An 18,392-nucleotide genomic window follows, 5' to 3' on the forward strand; every position below is an offset into this window, starting at 1 on the left:
TGGAAAACCAACATGGCAACATGAGGTCCATACCCATCACTTCTCATGGGACTGTCACCACTGCCCACTTCTCTCCTTCTGTCACCCGCCTGGCCATTCCGGGCACTGCGTTGAGACCCCTGTGCTAGGAGTAGTGAGAGGGGAGCAATTAATTCTGGAAGCGGGTGAGAGAGTGGGTGAGTCCTCTCAGGTGTGGTGATTTCCCAGGTGCCATCTCGACAGCCTGCATGGGAGATGGTGGTGGACACAGGGGCTGTGGCAGGGAGGGTGGGATGAGATGAGAGCCTTATGAGCTGGGGGATGGGCTGCACTTGGCTTTGCAGCATTAATGAACGTGAATCATGAATGAGAGTTCCAAGTCAAGTTTTCCAGCAGGAGATGAAACTGAAATAGCTGCAGGAGAGAACTCAGGTCTGAAGACCTTTGTATCAAACATGAATTATGTTACTTGAGGACTGGGGATCTTGTTGAAATGCAGATTCCAGTCCAGCAGATCTGGGGGTAGGGGAGGGACTCTGCATTTCTAACAAGCTCCTGGTCCCTGGACTGTACTTTGAGCGGCTGGGGCTTAGAACAGAGGTTCCAATCTAGTGGGCTGTGGGCCAAATTTGGCCTAGGAAATAAGGTTTTTTCTAGGTTGCATAGTGTTTACATTAAAAAAAAAAAAGTTGCTAACAGCTTAAAATCAGGCATTTTCACATAAAAGTCTGAATCTGTCTTCCCCACTCATCATTCTCTAGCACATCACTGAATTTTATTTTATTTTATTATTTTTCATAATTGAATCTTGCTTGTTAATTGATTTTTTACTTGTTCATTGTGCATCTCCACTGGGCTGTGAATTCCGTGCGGGCAGGACCTTGTCTGCTTGTTTGCCCCTGCTTCCCTTGAGCCTAGAACAATGTCTGGCACACAGTCTATACTCTCTGTATTTATTATTTGTCAAGTGAATTAGCACATCTGCTTTCCTGTGTGCTCACAGTGAGTGCCACTGTCCACACTTGGCCTTCTTCACTCACTTCTGTTACCTCCTGAGGAAGGCGGACTCAGGATAATGCCCTCAGGAGTCCCCTAGGTTTAGGGGATCTGAGAAAGAGGAAGAGGAATGAAGGCAGGAAGGAGAACCAGAAGAGTGAAGGCCCGGGGGCCAGGGGAGGAAGGACTACGGAAGGGGATGCTGGGCTGTCAGTGCTGCAGCGGGCAGAGGGTGATGGGAGAGAGGGAGGCCAGGCCTCTGGAGGAAACTACTGGCCGTTGAGAAAGCAGGAGAGGAAAGGCACTACCCCAGAGCAATTTGGCGCTCTCCAGAAAGAAAGTGTGGAGGCAGTATCTCAAGATTGCAGTTGGGCTTTGGGAAGTTTTTAGGGGAGGGCAGTAAGTTTCGAGCCCCTGTGTAGACAGAGTATAAGGACCTAGTGGTGAGAAAGAGAGTGAAGATATAAAAAAGACTGGGAATAATGGGTGCCACCCCGCCTAAGGCAGGTGGAAGGCTGCGATGGGCTGCAGATGGAGGGATTGGAAAGGAAGAATTAAAAAACCCTTTCCTTAGGATAAGGGGGAGGGGGCAGGAAGAGCAAACTCCCAAGAAATGTGTGCTCCTAAAAGGTCTCCACTTCGGGGAAAACTCTAAAAACTTCCCATATAATCCATGCAAGCATAGGTCTGGAAATGTATCCAGTTTAATAAGTGATTTGTCCTCAATTTCATCTCAGCTGTGAGGGATCTGAGAGACTTCAGCCCAAGGTTTTCCTTTAAGGCAGTAAGTGGAAATGTCTTCCCTGTGATAACACTGTCATGACCAGGCTCTTGTCCTTCTGTGCGACTCATCTTCCTGCTGTTCTGGTAACCTCTGCTGTTGCCGGCCATCTCAGGTCTGACTAGTCATGGCCTGGCAGAGTCATTAAAGCGTGGATTCAGGAATTTGGCTGGTTTTTAATACTGGCACTGCTGGGTTAAATTGGGCATTTCTTAATTTCTTGGTGACTCCATGTCGTCATCTGTAAAATGGGAATAATAATAATATTTCCTGTCTCATAGGATGGTTTTTGAAGATTGAATAAGATACTGCAGATAAAATATGCAGGGGCGTCTTGCACACAGTACTCAACAAATGTTAGCTATATCACTGGAGGTTATAGTTGTTGACTAATAAATGTGGGTAAAACATACTTTTACATTCTAAATATTATTTGACATTCTTTGAAAATATCCTCTGTGTGTAGGTAGTGAATGAAAGAGGGGGAGAGAGAGAAAAAGCGAGAGAGCAACTGATTTTTGGTGGTGAAAAGTTTGGAGCCATCTAGGCCAATATACTATTAGAACTGAAGATGCTCTTCTGAGAGGTGAAGTGACTTGCCCAAGGTAATACCAGTGGTAATGGAAGAAACAAGTCTAAATACTATGTTTTTTGACTCTCAAGCCAGTGTCTTTTCCGCTCTACCTCACTTCCAGGTATGGCTTGTTAGTTTTTCGGAACTCATCCCAAATTATGTCCTAATTCAACTTTGCCCAAGTTCGTCCCAGTAAACAAAAAGAGCAAGAGCTTGGACGAGAAGAGCAGTCCTTCCGGCCAGTAGATGGCGCCCAAGCACTACCACCGGGGTGGGTGGAGGCTGAAGGGGCGGGGCTCGTGCGGAAACGGGGGGGGGGGGGCACGCAAACTTTCCTTTAATTGGTCGAAGAGCCTCGGCCCACTATCCAATCAGAAGCGGCTGCTTCATCGCGTTACAGGGCTGGGCGGCCGCCCGCGGAAATTTGAAAGGGCTGACGGGTTGCTGGCCGGTGGTGGGTTGGGGTCGGAGGCGATGGCGCGGGACCACGAGCGCACCGGCTGGGCTGTGGAAGAGGAGCTGGCGCCCTTCGGGAAAGGTGAGCACCCGTTGTGACGGGCCGGAGGAGCCGCCGCCTGCGACAGGCCGTGTCGGCAGCGCGGGGGGCGTCGGGACTCTCCGAGGCCGCCTCAGGCGCAGGCCTTCCGGACCTTGCTGGCCTGGGTGGCGGCGGTGGCTGGGCGATGCCCCGACGTCGAAGTCGGGAGGTACCCAGGGCAACTCCCCCCGCCCAATCTGGCCTCAGCTTGCTGGAGACTGGAGGGAACTGGGCCGGGCCGGGAATTCCTACTTTTGCTGTCTGGATGGGGCCCCCGGGCTTCGTGCACGCGTTTGTGAGTCCAGAGTGGGCGCATTTTTAAAATGTGCATCTCAAAGGAGATCACGTAGCACACTTCCCTTTCCCGAAAGAGAAGAAACCTGAACGCTTGGCCTAGTTGGCTGCATCTAGGCCAGCACTGAGCGTTGAGGGCAGGTGACATGCCCGAAGGTAGGGGAGCCAATTTGGGACAGAGTCTAAAAGTAGAACCCAGGTCTAATTCTCAGTCCTTTCTACCTCTTCATGGAGACTCCGTTTTTTCCCCCTGATATTTTAAGGTGGTTTTACTTTAACATTTTCAGTTGTATTGTGTAGTGGAAAGAGTCCTGGAGAAGTGAGAGAACATAGGTGTGACTTAACTCCTCTACCAACCACTCTTGTGAACTGGCAACAGTCGCTTGGCTTCAGTTTGCCCATCTGGAAAACAGGTAGTGGTGTTACGGAGTGGTGAAGGTGAAGTGAAATAATGTGTGAAAAGAAATACTTCCAAATTGGATCTAAAGAATTGTGCTGAAGTAAGGTATTCTTTTTAATTGTAAGACACACATAACAAAATTTACCATCTTAACCATTTTCAAGTGTACGGTTCAGTGGTATTAAACACATTCACATTGTTGTGAGGCCATCACCACCCTCTGTTACCATGATTCTTTTCATCTCGTACACTGAAACTCTATACCTGTTGAATAATAAACCCCCAGTCACCCCTCCCCCCAGCTCCTGGCAACCACCATTATACTTTGTCTTTATGATATAATTTTGACTCCTCTAAGTACCTCATATCAGTGGAATTGCACAGTGTTTGTCTTTCTGTGACTGGCTTATTTCACTCAGTATAATGTTCATCCAGCACTTGTCGTAATTTCCTTCCTTTTTAAAGCTAAATAATTTTAGCTATTGTGAATAATGCTGCTATGAACATGAGTGTACAAATATCTCTTGGAGACCCTGCTTTCAATTCTCTTGGAAATTGCTGGGTCATATGGTAATTCTATGTAAAAATTTTTGAGGAATCACCAGACTGTTTTCCGCAGTGGCTGTACTGTTTTACATGCCTACCAACAGTGCACAAGGGTTCCTGTTTCCCCATATCCTCGCCAACACTTGTTTTCTTGATAGTTTTTCTTGTTGTTTTTTGGATAATAGTCACCTAATATGTGTGAGACGACGGTATTGTTTCTTTAACAAACATTTATATCTATGTTATGTGGTGGGTACTGTTGTAAGTGATTAACATATAGTTTATTCTCTTAATTTAATTGAAGTTGGCATACTGTTTTCATCTTCCTTTGGGTACAGAGAGATTGTTACACAGCAGGTGAGGTATTGTGTTCTCTGAGGCTCAGGTGCATTGATAATCTGTAAGCAGGAAGCCCTTCAGTACACCTTGGTCATCTTGTTGCCGTGTCCAAACTTGTACTGCTCGCTGCATGACAGGCCAATAAATTGAGAGACGAGCTGTTGGGGCAAGGAATAGAGACTTTATTTGGAAAGCCAGCTGACTGAGAAGATGGTGGAATAGAGTCCCAAAGAACCATCTTGCCAAAGTTAGAATCCAGGCTTCCTTTATACTAAAAGGGGAGAGGTTGTGGCTGGTTGTTGCAAACTTCTTGGTGTCAGAATCCTTTGTTCTTGCAACTATCCAGGTAGGTCAGGTCAGGATGTTCCTGTAAACCTCCAGCAAGACAAATGTTATTCTCTGTTTAGCAACTTTTTATTTCTATATGAGTGGAAAAGTGTTATACCTTTAAAGGTCAGAGCTTTGAGAAGGGGCTATCCTGTGTATTTCAGGCTATAGGCAACATTCTTGTATCAAAAGCAATAGGATACAAAGGGTAAAGTATAAGAAACAGATCCAATATGGAGTCAGATTTGTTCTTCCCTATTACAGTCTGTGGGGTCACATAATTCTGGTGGCCTGAACAGGGGCAGGGAAGTGGAAGGAGGGAGAAAAGGAAGGAGAAATATAAGAGGTGAGGGAAGAGAAAGACTGCTGCTAGTAATTGTCTCAGATACCCTTCCTGAAACCACAGGAAAGAACTTTGCCAGTCTAAATGCTACCCTCAGCATTTATTTAGTAGTCGTTTTGTCTATTAAAAACATCGTATTGCACAGAATTAGATATGTCACTGGCCCAATCACGCCTTGTGAAACATAATTACATACAGCCCAAACCTAATGCGATTAGCATTTTCTAATCCTTTCCTTAGACACAGGCATTGAAATTAGTCAGGAGGAACCTAGAAGCTTTGGTGAAGTAAACCTTATGCATTATTAAGAATCTCTCATCCCTGTTTATTGAGGGGCATTGACAAGCTGATATTGTAGAAATTAGAGGGAGGTTTCAATTTGTTTGAGATGGAGTATAGGAAATCAGCTCAGTATTTAATGCAGCTTTATGGAATTGTTTTGGAAAAAAATGACTGTAAGCTATGTGACCATTATAACTTGCTAGCTCTAGTAATAATCATAGCTGTGTCCTCTGAAGGAGAACTTGGGTGATTCCCACTTAATTAAAAACAACCCTCTTCCTCACAGAAGAGCAACAAAAACCTAACCCGTGGGCTTCCCTGGTGGCGCAGTGGTTGAGAATCCGCCTGCCAATGCAGGGCACACGGGTTCGAGCCCTGGTCTGGGAAGATCCCACATGCCGCGGAGCAACTGGGCCCATGAGCCACAGTTACTGAGCCTGCGTGTCTGGAGCCTGTGCTCCGCAACAAGAGAGGCCACGACAGTGAGAGGCCCGCGCACCGCGATGAAGAGTGGCCCCCGCTTGCCACAACTAGAGAAAGCCCTTGCATAGAAACGAAGACCCAACACAGCCAAAAAAATAAAATAAATAAATAAATAAATGTCAGGAGTGCTTTAAAAAAAAAAAAACTAACCCATGAAGGATTTTAAGTCCTTATTGTTTTGAAGTAGAACTTGGATTTTGAGATATTTTTAAATTTAGAAAACTGTTTTTTTCTGACAATGATAGAGGTAAGTAAAGCATTATAGCCAAATCCTTGTTTTTATTTGTTTGGAATTTCTAAGCAAGTATATGATAATAGAAGCAGTTTATAAGCACTGGAAGTGTCTGGGATAGTTGAGCCTGCCTATTTTTGTTCTCTTAGGTTTGTTTGAAGATGAAGATTCATACAGTGATTGTAGCAATTATGATAAACCAGGTACTAGTTTACAAAGTTTTGTGCCAGAAGGAAAAACTAATTTCCCAGAAATGTTCCAGACAAGTCACCTTTTGTTCTATGAGCGATTCAGAGCGTATCAAGATTACATTTTAGGTGAGTAGGTCCTTTTTTTTGCTTCTTTTGTCTTTTAATTTATATGTATTCAATAGATGGTCTCAGTTCCTCAGACTGCCGTTTGTTGGTTCTGAGGAAGTAGATTTAAGTGGATTTATTAACTTCTCTCTCCTTTATGCAGCCCCAATTCTTATTGCCTTTGATTTGTTTGTAGCTGACTGTAAGGCCTCTGAGGTAAAAGAATTCACAGCTGAGTTCTTAGAGAAGGTCCTGGAACCATCTGGATGGCGAGCGGTCTGGCACACTAATGTGTTCAAGGTGCTGGTCGAGGTAAATTTAATTCTGTTGTTAAGACATTTATCTCTAGCTAAAAACACTTTCCCTCAGACTGTTGTAGCCACAGTGCTTATTTTTAATTAAGGTTTATGAGCTGATTGAAAATAGCATGTTTTTCACATCTAACTGCCACGGTGTATGAAGTGTTCCACAAATTTTAAAGGCAACTGAGGAGGGGCTACCAGGGAATTGAGGTGGTTTAAGTTCCAGTGTCCTTTAAAAAGGGGAAATGGATTAGAAACCTATGAAGTGAGGGAGGTATTTGAGACCGTTTAAAAAACAAAGAGGCCTAATTATAAAGTCAGTGGGGTTTGAATTGATTTTTTACCTTCTTAAGTTGTAGCCCATTAAAGTAGCTCAAACCAAGCAGGCATTTTAAAACTAGCCTATTTTTTGCCTAACAAATTTGTAGGTATGTGGTTAACCTCTTGATGTTCCATTGCAGAAAGTAAAAACAATCTTATTTTTCAACGGACTGGGCCTTTTACATTAAATTTGCACTCTAATTACAGCTGTGAAGTTTTCTCAGTGTTTGTTAACCAGACCACAAAACCCCGTTAAACTAAAATGGTAAACCAGGGAGTGTGAATGAATACAAGTTGTGGCTGCAGCCCCTTCAGAAAATGACATCACATGCTGCAGTGACTATATATGAGGCAATGGTTTGCAAGCAGCTGTTCCTCGTGGATTTTTAAATTTTGGGTTATGCTAATGTCTTTGGTTGCACTTCAGGCCTATTAATTTGATTATGATAGTAGCTCCCTTCCCCCAACACACCTCAATTCTCTAAAAGCAGTCAAAGTCATTGTTTTAAAAGAGAAATGTGCCATTCCTCTGCTTAAAAACCTCTAATGCATTGCATTTACCAAAGGCCTGTGTTGGCTTTATGGCTTCTCATTGTGCTAGATAACATGTAAGAGCCAAGCTCCTTCCAATGCCCTTCCTGTCCTGATCTTCTTGCCTCTCTCTCACCTCACCTCCTGCTGCCAGTACCTCATTTCCTTCCTGTGGTTCCAGCAAGAAACACTGCTTCTCTGCTTTTCCAGCTGCCAAGCTTGTCTCTGCCCCAGGGCCTTTTGCATCTTTCCTGCTCTTCACACGGCTGCTTCCTTTTCATCCTTTTCATCGCAGTTCAGAAGTGACTTCCCCTACCCTCCCAGTAAAACCAGACCACCACCCCTGCTACTTACTCTCTGTCACATACTTGTTGCCATCTTGTTTGTTTATTTGTCCTCTCAATTACAATGTCAGCTCCATGTGGGTACAAGCCAGGCCCGTCTTGTTTATCCTTTATGTTATGCAAGAAGGCTCCCCACTCCCATTCCGCGCTTGAAAAAAATCAGGCTGTAAGTAGTGTTTTAGATGTATCTTAATTTTGATTTGCATATGTTAAGTCACGTTATTTTAAATTTCAGGTCACGGATATGGACTTTGCAGCCTTGAAGGCAGTGGTGAGGCTTGCTGACCCGTACCTCTGTGAATCTCAAGTCAGCACTTTTACTTTGGAGTGTATGAAAGAGCTCCTCGATCTGAAGGAACACCAGTTGCCCCTGCAGGAGCTGTGGGTGGTATTTGATGATTCTGGAGTGTTTGACCAGACAGCACTTGCCATTGAGCATATCAGGTAGGAAAAGAGGTTGATAAAAGTAATCTTGTGGCCAAAAACTTTGGATGAAATGCAGTAATTCTGGTCTGTATTATACCTACATTTAAAACTCAAACTGTAAACTTGGTCACTGCAATATTTTAAAATATTCAAAGACAGGGGAAACTTTTTAAAATTAGAAAAATGTTTTCAATGTTTAAAATTTTCATTTTGAGGTAATTTCAGACTAACAGAAAAGTTGACAAAAGTAGTACTAGGGATTCCTGTATAGCCTTCTCTCAGTGTCCCCAAATGTTAACAAAAGATAGGGGATTTTAAAATTTTGTTTGTATATATTTAGAAACTGTCTTAAAAGTTCTGGATGCTAAGGCTATAGTTGATGCACTTGAGTATAAGAGGAAAGGAAAGAAGGTAAATAAGGTGGTATACCATCACTTGTGCACCGATAAGACTGACGTACAGTGTTTTCAAGGATATGTCTGGCCAAAGAAGGTGTTTTGTCAGGCCACTTCCAGGATCCTTAGCGGGTATGTGCATGCCTTTCAACCTTTTTTGGCTTAGTCGGTTTCCACTTGCACAGGTGCATGCCTTGTCCCTTAAGTGAGAAGGAAAGCCCATACCTGCATTAATAGGTATGCATTTTTTAGTTTTTCAGATAACTTTTTTGTCGGATAGTTCCTGATACAGATAGTTCTTTTGAATGTTCTTTTTATAAGTATATTTACTAAGGAAGGCTTATTTTTGGCTATTTAAAAATGGACTTATATTCCTCCATGAACTGGAAGACTGGATAGTATAAAGGTCATGTTAATAATGTTGCTTGGTGTTTTGTAGTTCAAAAAGTACTTTCCAGTTTCTATACCTTTAGTGAGTTAGCCTGGTTTTGCTGAGCTTAATTTGATACTCTACAAAGAAGTAGAGCGTCTTGGGCCCTGCTTCTGACATTTCATAGAAAATTTCTAATTGTATGCAAGGACATTGGACTCGCATACAGTGCAAGGACTGTAGGTATTCAATATTAGGCCAAACAATATAAATCTAAAGAACTGGCTTATGTCTAGAACCAAAATAACTCTCTTATGTTTCTCTCACTTAAAAAATCTGTCAGTTGAGGCATATGAAGGTAAAGGGATAATTGACGAGCTTAGGAAATTAGGAATCAGGGAGCTAATCTCTTATGGGTATAGACGCTGATAGAAAGACAAGTATCTGGAATTAGTAATAGTATTATTTGAAGGCGAGTCTGGCTGAATTATTCTTTATTTTGAGGTGAGGGCTCAGATTCTGGTCAGTGTCCAGAAAAGGTCAAATTATGAGGGTTTTCATTTGTTCATTTTATTCAGTAAGTATTTCAGTGCCAGGTCCTGAGTTGAGGGTGAGATTTGACTGGTGCACAAAACAGACACAATCACCATCACCAGGGAGACGTCAGTCTAAAGGTGGGAGGTGAACCTTGATGAAATAATCACGTAAAGATATGTGTACGATTGGAAACTGCAGTGAGAGCTGTGAGGGATTACAGAGTGTTCTAAGACCAGGTCAGGTTGCTGTAATAGGTCATTTCCTGAGGAAATGGTATTTGAACTTGGGTCTGAAGGGTTGGCTAGGTGAAAGTGGTTGTGGCAGTTTAGGGGAGGGAACAGGTTCAGGAACTCAGTGAGTGTAAGGAGCCGGAGGGCCAACGTGGTTAGAACATAGACAGTAATGGGAGAGACTTAGGAAACCAGCTTAGAGGTTGTCAGGGGTCAGAAGATGCAGGGATTTGTCAGCCAATGAATCATTTTTGTCTGTAAGAGCAGTGGGAAACCGCTGAAGGGTTTTCAATCAAGGATGAATATGATCAGCTTTGTGTTTTAAAGGGTTCGTTCTGGCTGCTGTGTAGAAAGTAAATGGAGGGGGAAGGGGTAGAGAGATCAGTTAAGAGACAGAGTGGACTAGGGTGGAGATATGGAGAGTACAGATTAGGCTTATTGAGAAAGTAGGATGGCTAAGACTTGGTGGTAGAGTGGATATGGGAGAAGTCAAGGCTGACTCCCAAGTTTCTGTCTTGAGAGAATAAACACTGGAGGAGGTGCAGATGTGAATGAAATATGAATGCCCAGTACTGAACTGGTGAGGATATTTGAGCTGGGTCATGAAGTGTAAATATAAGCTTACCAGGTGGAAAAGGTGGAAGGCAGCCTGACCAGCATGTCGCAGCAGGTTTGAAAGAGCTTGTGAAGTTGGTAGTTTGCACACAGGGTCTCTGAGGCAAGAGAGGTGCTCTAGAGGTGGGCTGTGAGTCCGCGTATTATCACCAGGCTCAGGAATTTGGACTTTGTTCTGAGGACACCAAGGAGCCAGCAGAGTTCTTTGGTTGAGTAAAGGCATGCTCAGGTTTGTTTTATTTTGTTTTTAAGAGATGGACTCTAGAGGGTGAAGAGAATGACAGTCTCATCTATAAAAATTAAGAGATGGCTTCATTTTCACTGCTCCTTCCTTTTCAACTTTTTGACAAGTTATATCGTCTGTACTTCCTGGCATTCCACTAATGCTTCTACTCCTACAGTACCATTGAAATTGTGCTTAAGGTCACCCATATTCTCATATCCAGTCGTCACTCCTTTGATCTCATCTTACCTTGACCTCTTGGTCACATTCTAATTATTTGATCATTCCCATCTTCTTAACATACTCTACTGTCTTCCCAGTTTCTGGGACACCGCTTTATGATAGTGTGTCACGGGCTTGCTTTCTTAGTAATCTTGGCCAGCTCTTCCTCTCATGCTCAAACTTTAGAATGTTGAAGTTACCCAGGGCTCAGGCCTAGGCTATCTACACTTCTGTCTCTCTAATCAGCTTTGAAAGCACATTAGAATCTCCTGGAAATTTTCTTTATAGGAGTATTCCAACTACTACATGAAGAAAGAATAAGATGAGAATATCGGTATTTTGCAACCCATAATAAAATAGAGGTTTCAGGCAATGATCCTCAATGGCTGCTACAGCCATTGGTGAAAAACTGATGGGGAACTTTGTGGCAGATAAATCAGGCTGACGATATCTGAATCCATTGATCATTCGTAAGCTCATCATCAAAAGAGATGACCAGGTATCATGTGCTTCGTGATGAAGCTACCTTATACCTCCCTTGAAGTATTCTTGCCAAAAAGTCTTTCCTAAAGACGATCAAGTCTCTCGTCCTTACTATCAGTTTACTAGAAATAAAGGAAACAGAAGGACATGTTAAATGACCCCATGGGGATGCAATCAGTAAAATTCAGAGTGTGGGAAGCTATTAAATAAATTGCAAGGTGAAAAAGAGGGATGGATAATCTATAGAGTAAAAGCGATTTAATTAAATTCAATGGCTGACCCTTGTTTGGACCCTGATGAGCAAGCCAACTGTAAAACAACAACAGCAACAACAAAAGAGATAATTAGGGAAAACTGAACACTGACTGGGTACTTGGTTATTAAGGAATTAAAACTTTTTTTGTATAAAGATTTATTTTAGAGGCACATACTCAAAATTTATGAGTGATATGATATGTCAGAAATTTGCTTTAAAATGATCCAGTGTCAGGATGGTGGGGGTAGGAGAGCAGAGAAGTAAGTGGGTGGAGTAGAGGTGAAATAAGATTACCTGTGAGTTGATAATTGTTGAAGCTGGTGATGGATACATGGTATTCATGTTTGCTCTTGTATATGTTTGAAATTTTCCATGATGAAAAATTTGTCAAATCACTTTGGGGAGCTTTAAAAAAATATGGATCCTGCACCCTCCCTCCCCCATCCCCCACCCAAGAGATTCTGGTTTATTGGTCTGGAATAGGATTGAAAATCAATTTTTAAAAGCTTCCCAGGGGACTCTAATGGGCAGCCAGGGTTGAGAACTACTGCTTTATTTTATGTCCCTGGATGATCTCATCTATTGCTCTAATGCCATCAATATGCTGACAGCTTCCAGATTTATGTCTCTAGCCCTGACCTTTTCCTTGAGCTCTGGTCTCGTATATTTATCTGCACTCTTGACATCATCCATTTGGAGTTCAAATAGGCATCTCAACCTGAACATGGTGAAAACAGAACTCTTTATTTTCAACCCTAAACTTGTTTCTCTCCCAGTCTTTTCTATCTTAACAAATGGCACTAATTTCCACCAAGTTACAGATGGTCAATAAATAGTTCTTCTGATAAAAAGAAGGTCCTAATAGAATCAATGTTGTAGAAAACTTCTTTAGCCAATCCAAAGAAGTTCATGTGTGACTCATGACTATCAAATCTAGCAAATATTCAATCTTCTCTATCATACTTGATAGACTTGTTTTGATTTACTCTTATTCCTCCAAAACCCTAACATTTTAAGCCAGTGATTGAATTTGAGTGATACTAATTTCCTTTTCAGGTTTTTCTATCAGAACATTTGGAGGAGTTGGGATGAAGAAGAAGAGGATGAGTATGATTATTTTGTTAGATGTGTTGAACCTCGATTGAGATTGTAAGTATTTATTAGTGGCCTTGTACATGTTGGAAAAAATAGCTATTTGTGATTAAATTTCACCTGTGTTTTGTATATACTGTATATATACTCCAGGGGCCTACAGATAGAAACAGACTGATATACAAATAATATAACCCACTGACAAGTTATTAAATAAAAATTGTACAGGTGCAGAGAAACCTACTTTTAGTGTTTATAAACCTACTTGTAGTGTTTTTAGAATCTAAAAGCAGAGAATTCAAGAACATGCAAGTTAACAGCTCACTCTTGTAAATTTGAATAAAACTTAATTGAGCTAATGTGTTAAAAAGAAACAACCCGTTACTAAACTCAATAAAAACAATTAAAGAACAGTGAAATTAATTGAATTATGGAAGACTTTTTTTTTTTTAGAGTACTTTTAAAGACATGGCTTTACTCTTAAGTTCTTACAGTAAAACATAGTAGGCTAAACAGACTTACCTCAGGATGTTTTGTCAAGTTCTTTTCCTTAAATCTTATTTGATAAATAGATGAAAATACTAAATAGTTAATATTGATGGTGAATAAAAATTTCCAAAATACCTAAATACATTCTACTGATTTATCACATTTTGGTAGGGAAAAACCCTTCCATTATAAAAATACCCCAAATTAACCATGCAACCCAAATAGTTGTCCTGCACTGACTTTGTTAAATGTGGCTTCCACTAGATGGTGCTATAAGACCAGGTAACTTTTTGGTACTTGTGCATGGTACTTTAATACGCAGTGCCGCAATAAGAATAAAATTAGACCTTGCAGGCCAAAACAAAGAAAAAAAAAATTGTAGAAGGTAATTTTGTCCCTGTGTGAAAGATGATTTGGTTACATAAGATAAGGCAGTAACTCTTTACATTTCTGTGTAACCAATTTGATTTAGTAAGTTTCTCTTCATTTAAACAGTAAATCATAAGTAAAAAATACGTGAGAAGTCTGGTTAAGGTTGGTTCTACCTGGTTTAGAATTATGTATGTCTGATTTCAGCTTTTCATAAATTGGCTGTGATTTCTATTTAGCTTTTCCAATTTTTCCATTATGCATTTCCTGTTTTCTCATAGTGTATTCAATAAAATGCCAGAATTTCAATAAGCTTGCATATTTTCTAGTTTTGATATACTTGCTTTTAAAGAGCAATGGTTGGTTTTGATTGAAGGGAAGTGTAATGGTGGATGAATATCATGTATCTGGCAAATTTGATCTTTACTTGGAAAATAACTGTATTCCGATTTGACAGTCTTACATGTTCTAACAACAAGAAATGATTTACATACATATCTTATACATCACTGGCAGATGGGAAAGCATAGGGGAGGAATTGTTTTCAGTTATGGCGAAGAAACTATGGTACTTGATTGGGAAACTGGAATGTTATCAAATATAGGCAGACTCTTTAAAAGGTCCGTAGGCTAAGACAGGAGTAGAGCTATTCACAGGCAAGAGTTAAAGGGAATCAAACCATATTGTCTTGATTTTGTACTGTGAAGTAAATATTTTTCCTTTCTAATTCAAAACACTCTGCTTCAGAGCTTATGGGTCTGAGACACAGATGTTGGTTCATTACTTTCAGACTATGAAGTATCACTATAATGAGAAGAAATAAGCTGATTGGCATGGATATTGGAAATGCTAAGAAACTAATTTTAAAATTTGAGTCTTAATCTTTGTAACTTAATAGATCTGATCAAGCAGTCAGTGGTTGGGTCCCCAATTTCTTGTTTGCAAAGTGGATTTCTAGAATATCTTTAAATGAGTATGGATTAACCAAAGCAGACAAAATCCTTGCTTTTCAAGCTTCACCTAATTCATTTACTTGAAAAGTGGAAAAAATATTTTCTATTCATCTTAAATACTATTTAAATGTTCACTGTAACTTGATGTAAATTTGTTTAGGATATGGTTCTGTTTTTTTGTCCCTGTACCTTACTTAGAGCGTGACGAAGTTAAGAAGACATTATCTAAGACAATCGTACTCAACCTTGGCTGCACATTAGAATCCCCAGGGAACTTTAAAAAAATACCCCTCTACTTTTAGAGACTAATTTAATTGGTCTGGATGGGGACCTGATCATCTGTATTTTTAAAAGTTCCCCAGTGATTCTAATAAGCAGCCAAGGTTAAGAAGCTCTGGCCTAAGTCAGTGTGCTTTTAACTGAGAAATAAAGCAATTATTTTAAAACGACAGGTAATGACAATAATATTGCAGTTTACTTTCAAATCCATTAATTTCATATCCATTAACTTGATTGTACATTCATAAATTATTGTATCTAGAAGTACTTTTTGTTCTGTCTATATATTTGAGAAGGTTTATAAATTAATAATAAACTTTAAGTGCCAACAAAGTTGTCCAATACAAGGTTATTTGGTTTTAATCACTCTCTAGTTTAGTAATAACACCTTTATTTTTTTCTCAGAATCGCAAAGGCTTATGTTTTTGAAATACTCTAATAATCTTCTTGAGGGAATATTCAGCAAATTCTGCTCCATAGTGCTTTATTTATTTATTTAATATTTTATTTATTTATTTGGCTGCACTGGGTCTTAGTTGTGGCATGTGGGTTCTTTAGTTGCAGCATGCGAACTCTTAGTTGCGGCATGTGGGGTCTAGTTCCCTGACCAGGGATCAAACCCGGGCCCCCTGCATTGGGAGTGCGGAGTCTTAACCACTGGACCACCAGGGAAGTCCCCTCCATAGTGCTTTAAATGCAAGGAAGGGGGACTTCTCTGGTAGTCCAGTGGTTAAGAATCTGCCTTTCAATGCAGGGGACGTGGGTTCAATCCCTGGTCGGGGAACTAAGATCCCACATGCCGTGGGGCAACTAGGCCAGTGCCGCAACTACCACGCCCATGCGCCACAGCTAGAGAGCCCGCGTGCCACAACTGCTGAGCCCGTGTGCTCTGGAGCCCATGCACCACAACTAGAGAGCCCATGTGCTGCAACTGCTGAGCCCGTGCACTCTAGAGTCCCTGCGCCACAACTAGAGAGAAGCCTGCGCACCACAACGAAGGGCCCATGCACCGCAATGAAAGGTCCCACATACCGCAACGAAGATCCCATGTGCCTCAACTAAGACCTGATGCAGACAAATAAATTAAAAAAAAAAAAAAAAAACTAAACTAAATTAAAAATAAATAAATAAGTATAGGGAAGGACTAGATGATTTGAATCATTTAAAATTTTTGATCCTATAAATGTGGTAATCTTAAACATTGTTATGAAACTACTTGGGATACTATCCTCACCACCCCTACCTCCAGGTTGCCCTCTGCCACCCATTTATTAAGATTTTGAATCTAATATATGAGAAAATAATTTCTTGTTAAGTAACGATTACAAATTGTACAACATGAACTCTCAGTGTTTCAAAAACACAAATGTTTGGATCTAAGGGAAAAAAAAAATAGCAACTCCTCAAAAGAGAAAAGTTAGTGACCTTAATGAAGTGGTCCTTAAAGCTTTCAATAGCTTTCACCTACTCAGTAAGACTTAACATGTTCCTGAGTTACATACTATGAAACACTTTTCTTATGGGGTCTTTGAGGACTAAATGGGTGTCTTGATGATGGGAAAATGTGTCTGAAAGGCAGTGGGTTTCAATTTGCTTTTAAACTTTCAGGCATTATGACATTCTTGAAGACCGAGTTCCTTCAGGACTTATTGTTGACTATCAAAATCTGCTGACTCAATGTGAGGAGAGTTACAGGAAATTTTTAAATCTGAGAAGCAGTTTGTCAAATTGTAACTCTGATTCTGAGCAGGAAAACATCTCCATGGTGGAAGGGTTAAAATTGTATTCAGAGATTGAACAGTTGAAACAAAAGCTAAAACTCATTGAGAATCCTTTGTTGAGGTATGTGTATCTTTGTTCTTCTCAACTAGTTGGCATCTTTTCTAACCAGCTATCTTACTGAGAACTGACAGGTCTGTTTGGTTTCTTTAAGATATGTGTTTGGTTATCAGAAGAATTCTAATATACAAGCAAAAGGCATCCGTCCAAATGGCCAGAAGGTCACCCATGTGGTCTCCTCCACCATGACGACTGGTCTGCTGCAGTCCCTGCTCAGGGATAAGCTTTGTCCAGAGCCTTGTAAGGAAGAAATAGAAATTCAGGTAAAAGGAGAGTTTCTTGCTCCAGGTGGCTTTTTTTTCTTCAGATTCACCCCAGGCTTTCCTGAATTCTACAAAAAGTTTTTAGGAGTTTCCCAGAGCTGGTTTTCTGTGAAATGGAAAGCAGTGAGAGCACTGCCTTTCTGCAGTATTAGTCACTTATCAACCATGCACTGAGCTCAGTGCAGTAGCAAAGGAGATACCTACATACGCAGTTTTGGCTCCCTTTTCAAAATGAAACATGAAGGCACCTGGAGTAATACTCAGGTTGCATTTGAGGGGTATATATTTGCAATATGTTGTTTTGTTTTCTAGTTCCATAGTGATCCGTTGTCTGCTATAAATACCTGCTATGAGGGCGACACTGTTGTTGTTTGTCCTGGCCATTACGTGGTACATGGTACATTCTCCATTGCTGACTCCATTGAGTTAGAAGGTGAGTATGGAAGGTCATACAACCAAACTCTCGTGCATGATACGCTTAAGATAACAGTAAGTCACTGATCTTGTTGAAGCTCTGAGAATTTGATTTAAACCCATTTGATTTCAAATGAGTTTCCTTGAAACATTAAGGGTTTTTGGAGTGTACAGGTTATTGACTCAGTGTTTGAGCAACGTGAGGTGTGATTCTTTGTGGCATTATAAATGTTGGGAAGACAAAAACATAGAGAAAAAAAGACCATTAGGAAGAAGTATAATTCCAGATTATAGGTGGTTGGTGAAAAGGAAATTCATTATTAGAATTAAAAAAACATTCCAAGCAATATTTTTTAATTTGTTGCTTCCTCTTATTTCATATATGTTGTGGACATATTGGTGCTTTTTTTTTTTTTTTTTTAAAGTTAGCTTACTTTTGTGAAAGGTATAGGTCCAACTTGAAATTAGATGCAAAATCTTTACCTTAATTCTTTAAAAGCTTGTTGAATCTCGCAAATTCTAAAGTGTACTTTTGAGAACATTAATGTTGAAAGAATCTTTTAAAAATAACTTTATTTATTTAATTTTTGCTTGCGTTGGGTCTTCGTTGCTGTGCGCGGGCTTTCTCTAGTTGCGGTGAGCGGGGGCTACTCTTTGTTGTGGTGCGCGGGCTTCTCATTGCGGTGGCTTCTCTTGTTGTGCAGCACGGACTCTAGGCGCATGGGCTTCAGTAGTTGTGGCTTGCGAGCTCCAGAGCGCAGCCTCAGTAGTTGTGGTGCCCGGGCTTAATTGCTCCGTGGCACGTGGGATCTTCCCGGACCAGGGATCAAACCCATGTCCCCTGCATTGGCAGGCGGATTCTTAACCACTGCACCACCAGGGAAGTCCTAAAAATAACTTTTTAGGAGTTAAAATCTTATTGTACATTTAGAATGATTCCTAAATTTAGGTTACTTTACAGTAGTTCACCTTGGTCCTTTGTATTTCCATAGTGTGTCAAATTTAGATGCACCTGTTCAACTATTTACC

General features: G+C 40.8%; 1 protein-coding gene across 1 annotated transcript in view; it reads left to right on the plus strand.

The window, feature by feature from the left end:
• Positions 1–213: 213 nt before the first annotated feature.
• Positions 214–18,392, plus strand: part of SHCBP1 (SHC binding and spindle associated 1) — a 44,181-nt gene continuing 26,002 nt past the window's right edge. The window contains exons 1-8 of the mRNA XM_082366811.1: positions 214–2,868; positions 6,264–6,431; positions 6,607–6,722; positions 8,144–8,352; positions 12,722–12,814; positions 16,456–16,689; positions 16,781–16,949; positions 17,262–17,382. Of these exons, the coding sequence (XP_082222937.1) occupies positions 2,577–2,868; positions 6,264–6,431; positions 6,607–6,722; positions 8,144–8,352; positions 12,722–12,814; positions 16,456–16,689; positions 16,781–16,949; positions 17,262–17,382 (1,402 nt within the window). The 5' untranslated portion in view covers positions 214–2,576. The remainder of the gene's footprint in view (positions 2,869–6,263; positions 6,432–6,606; positions 6,723–8,143; positions 8,353–12,721; positions 12,815–16,455; positions 16,690–16,780; positions 16,950–17,261; positions 17,383–18,392) is intronic.

This window comes from Balaenoptera borealis (genome assembly GCF_965194805.1).
Source record: "Balaenoptera borealis genome assembly, chromosome: 19".
In the NCBI taxonomy this organism is placed as follows: domain Eukaryota; kingdom Metazoa; phylum Chordata; class Mammalia; order Artiodactyla; family Balaenopteridae; genus Balaenoptera; species Balaenoptera borealis.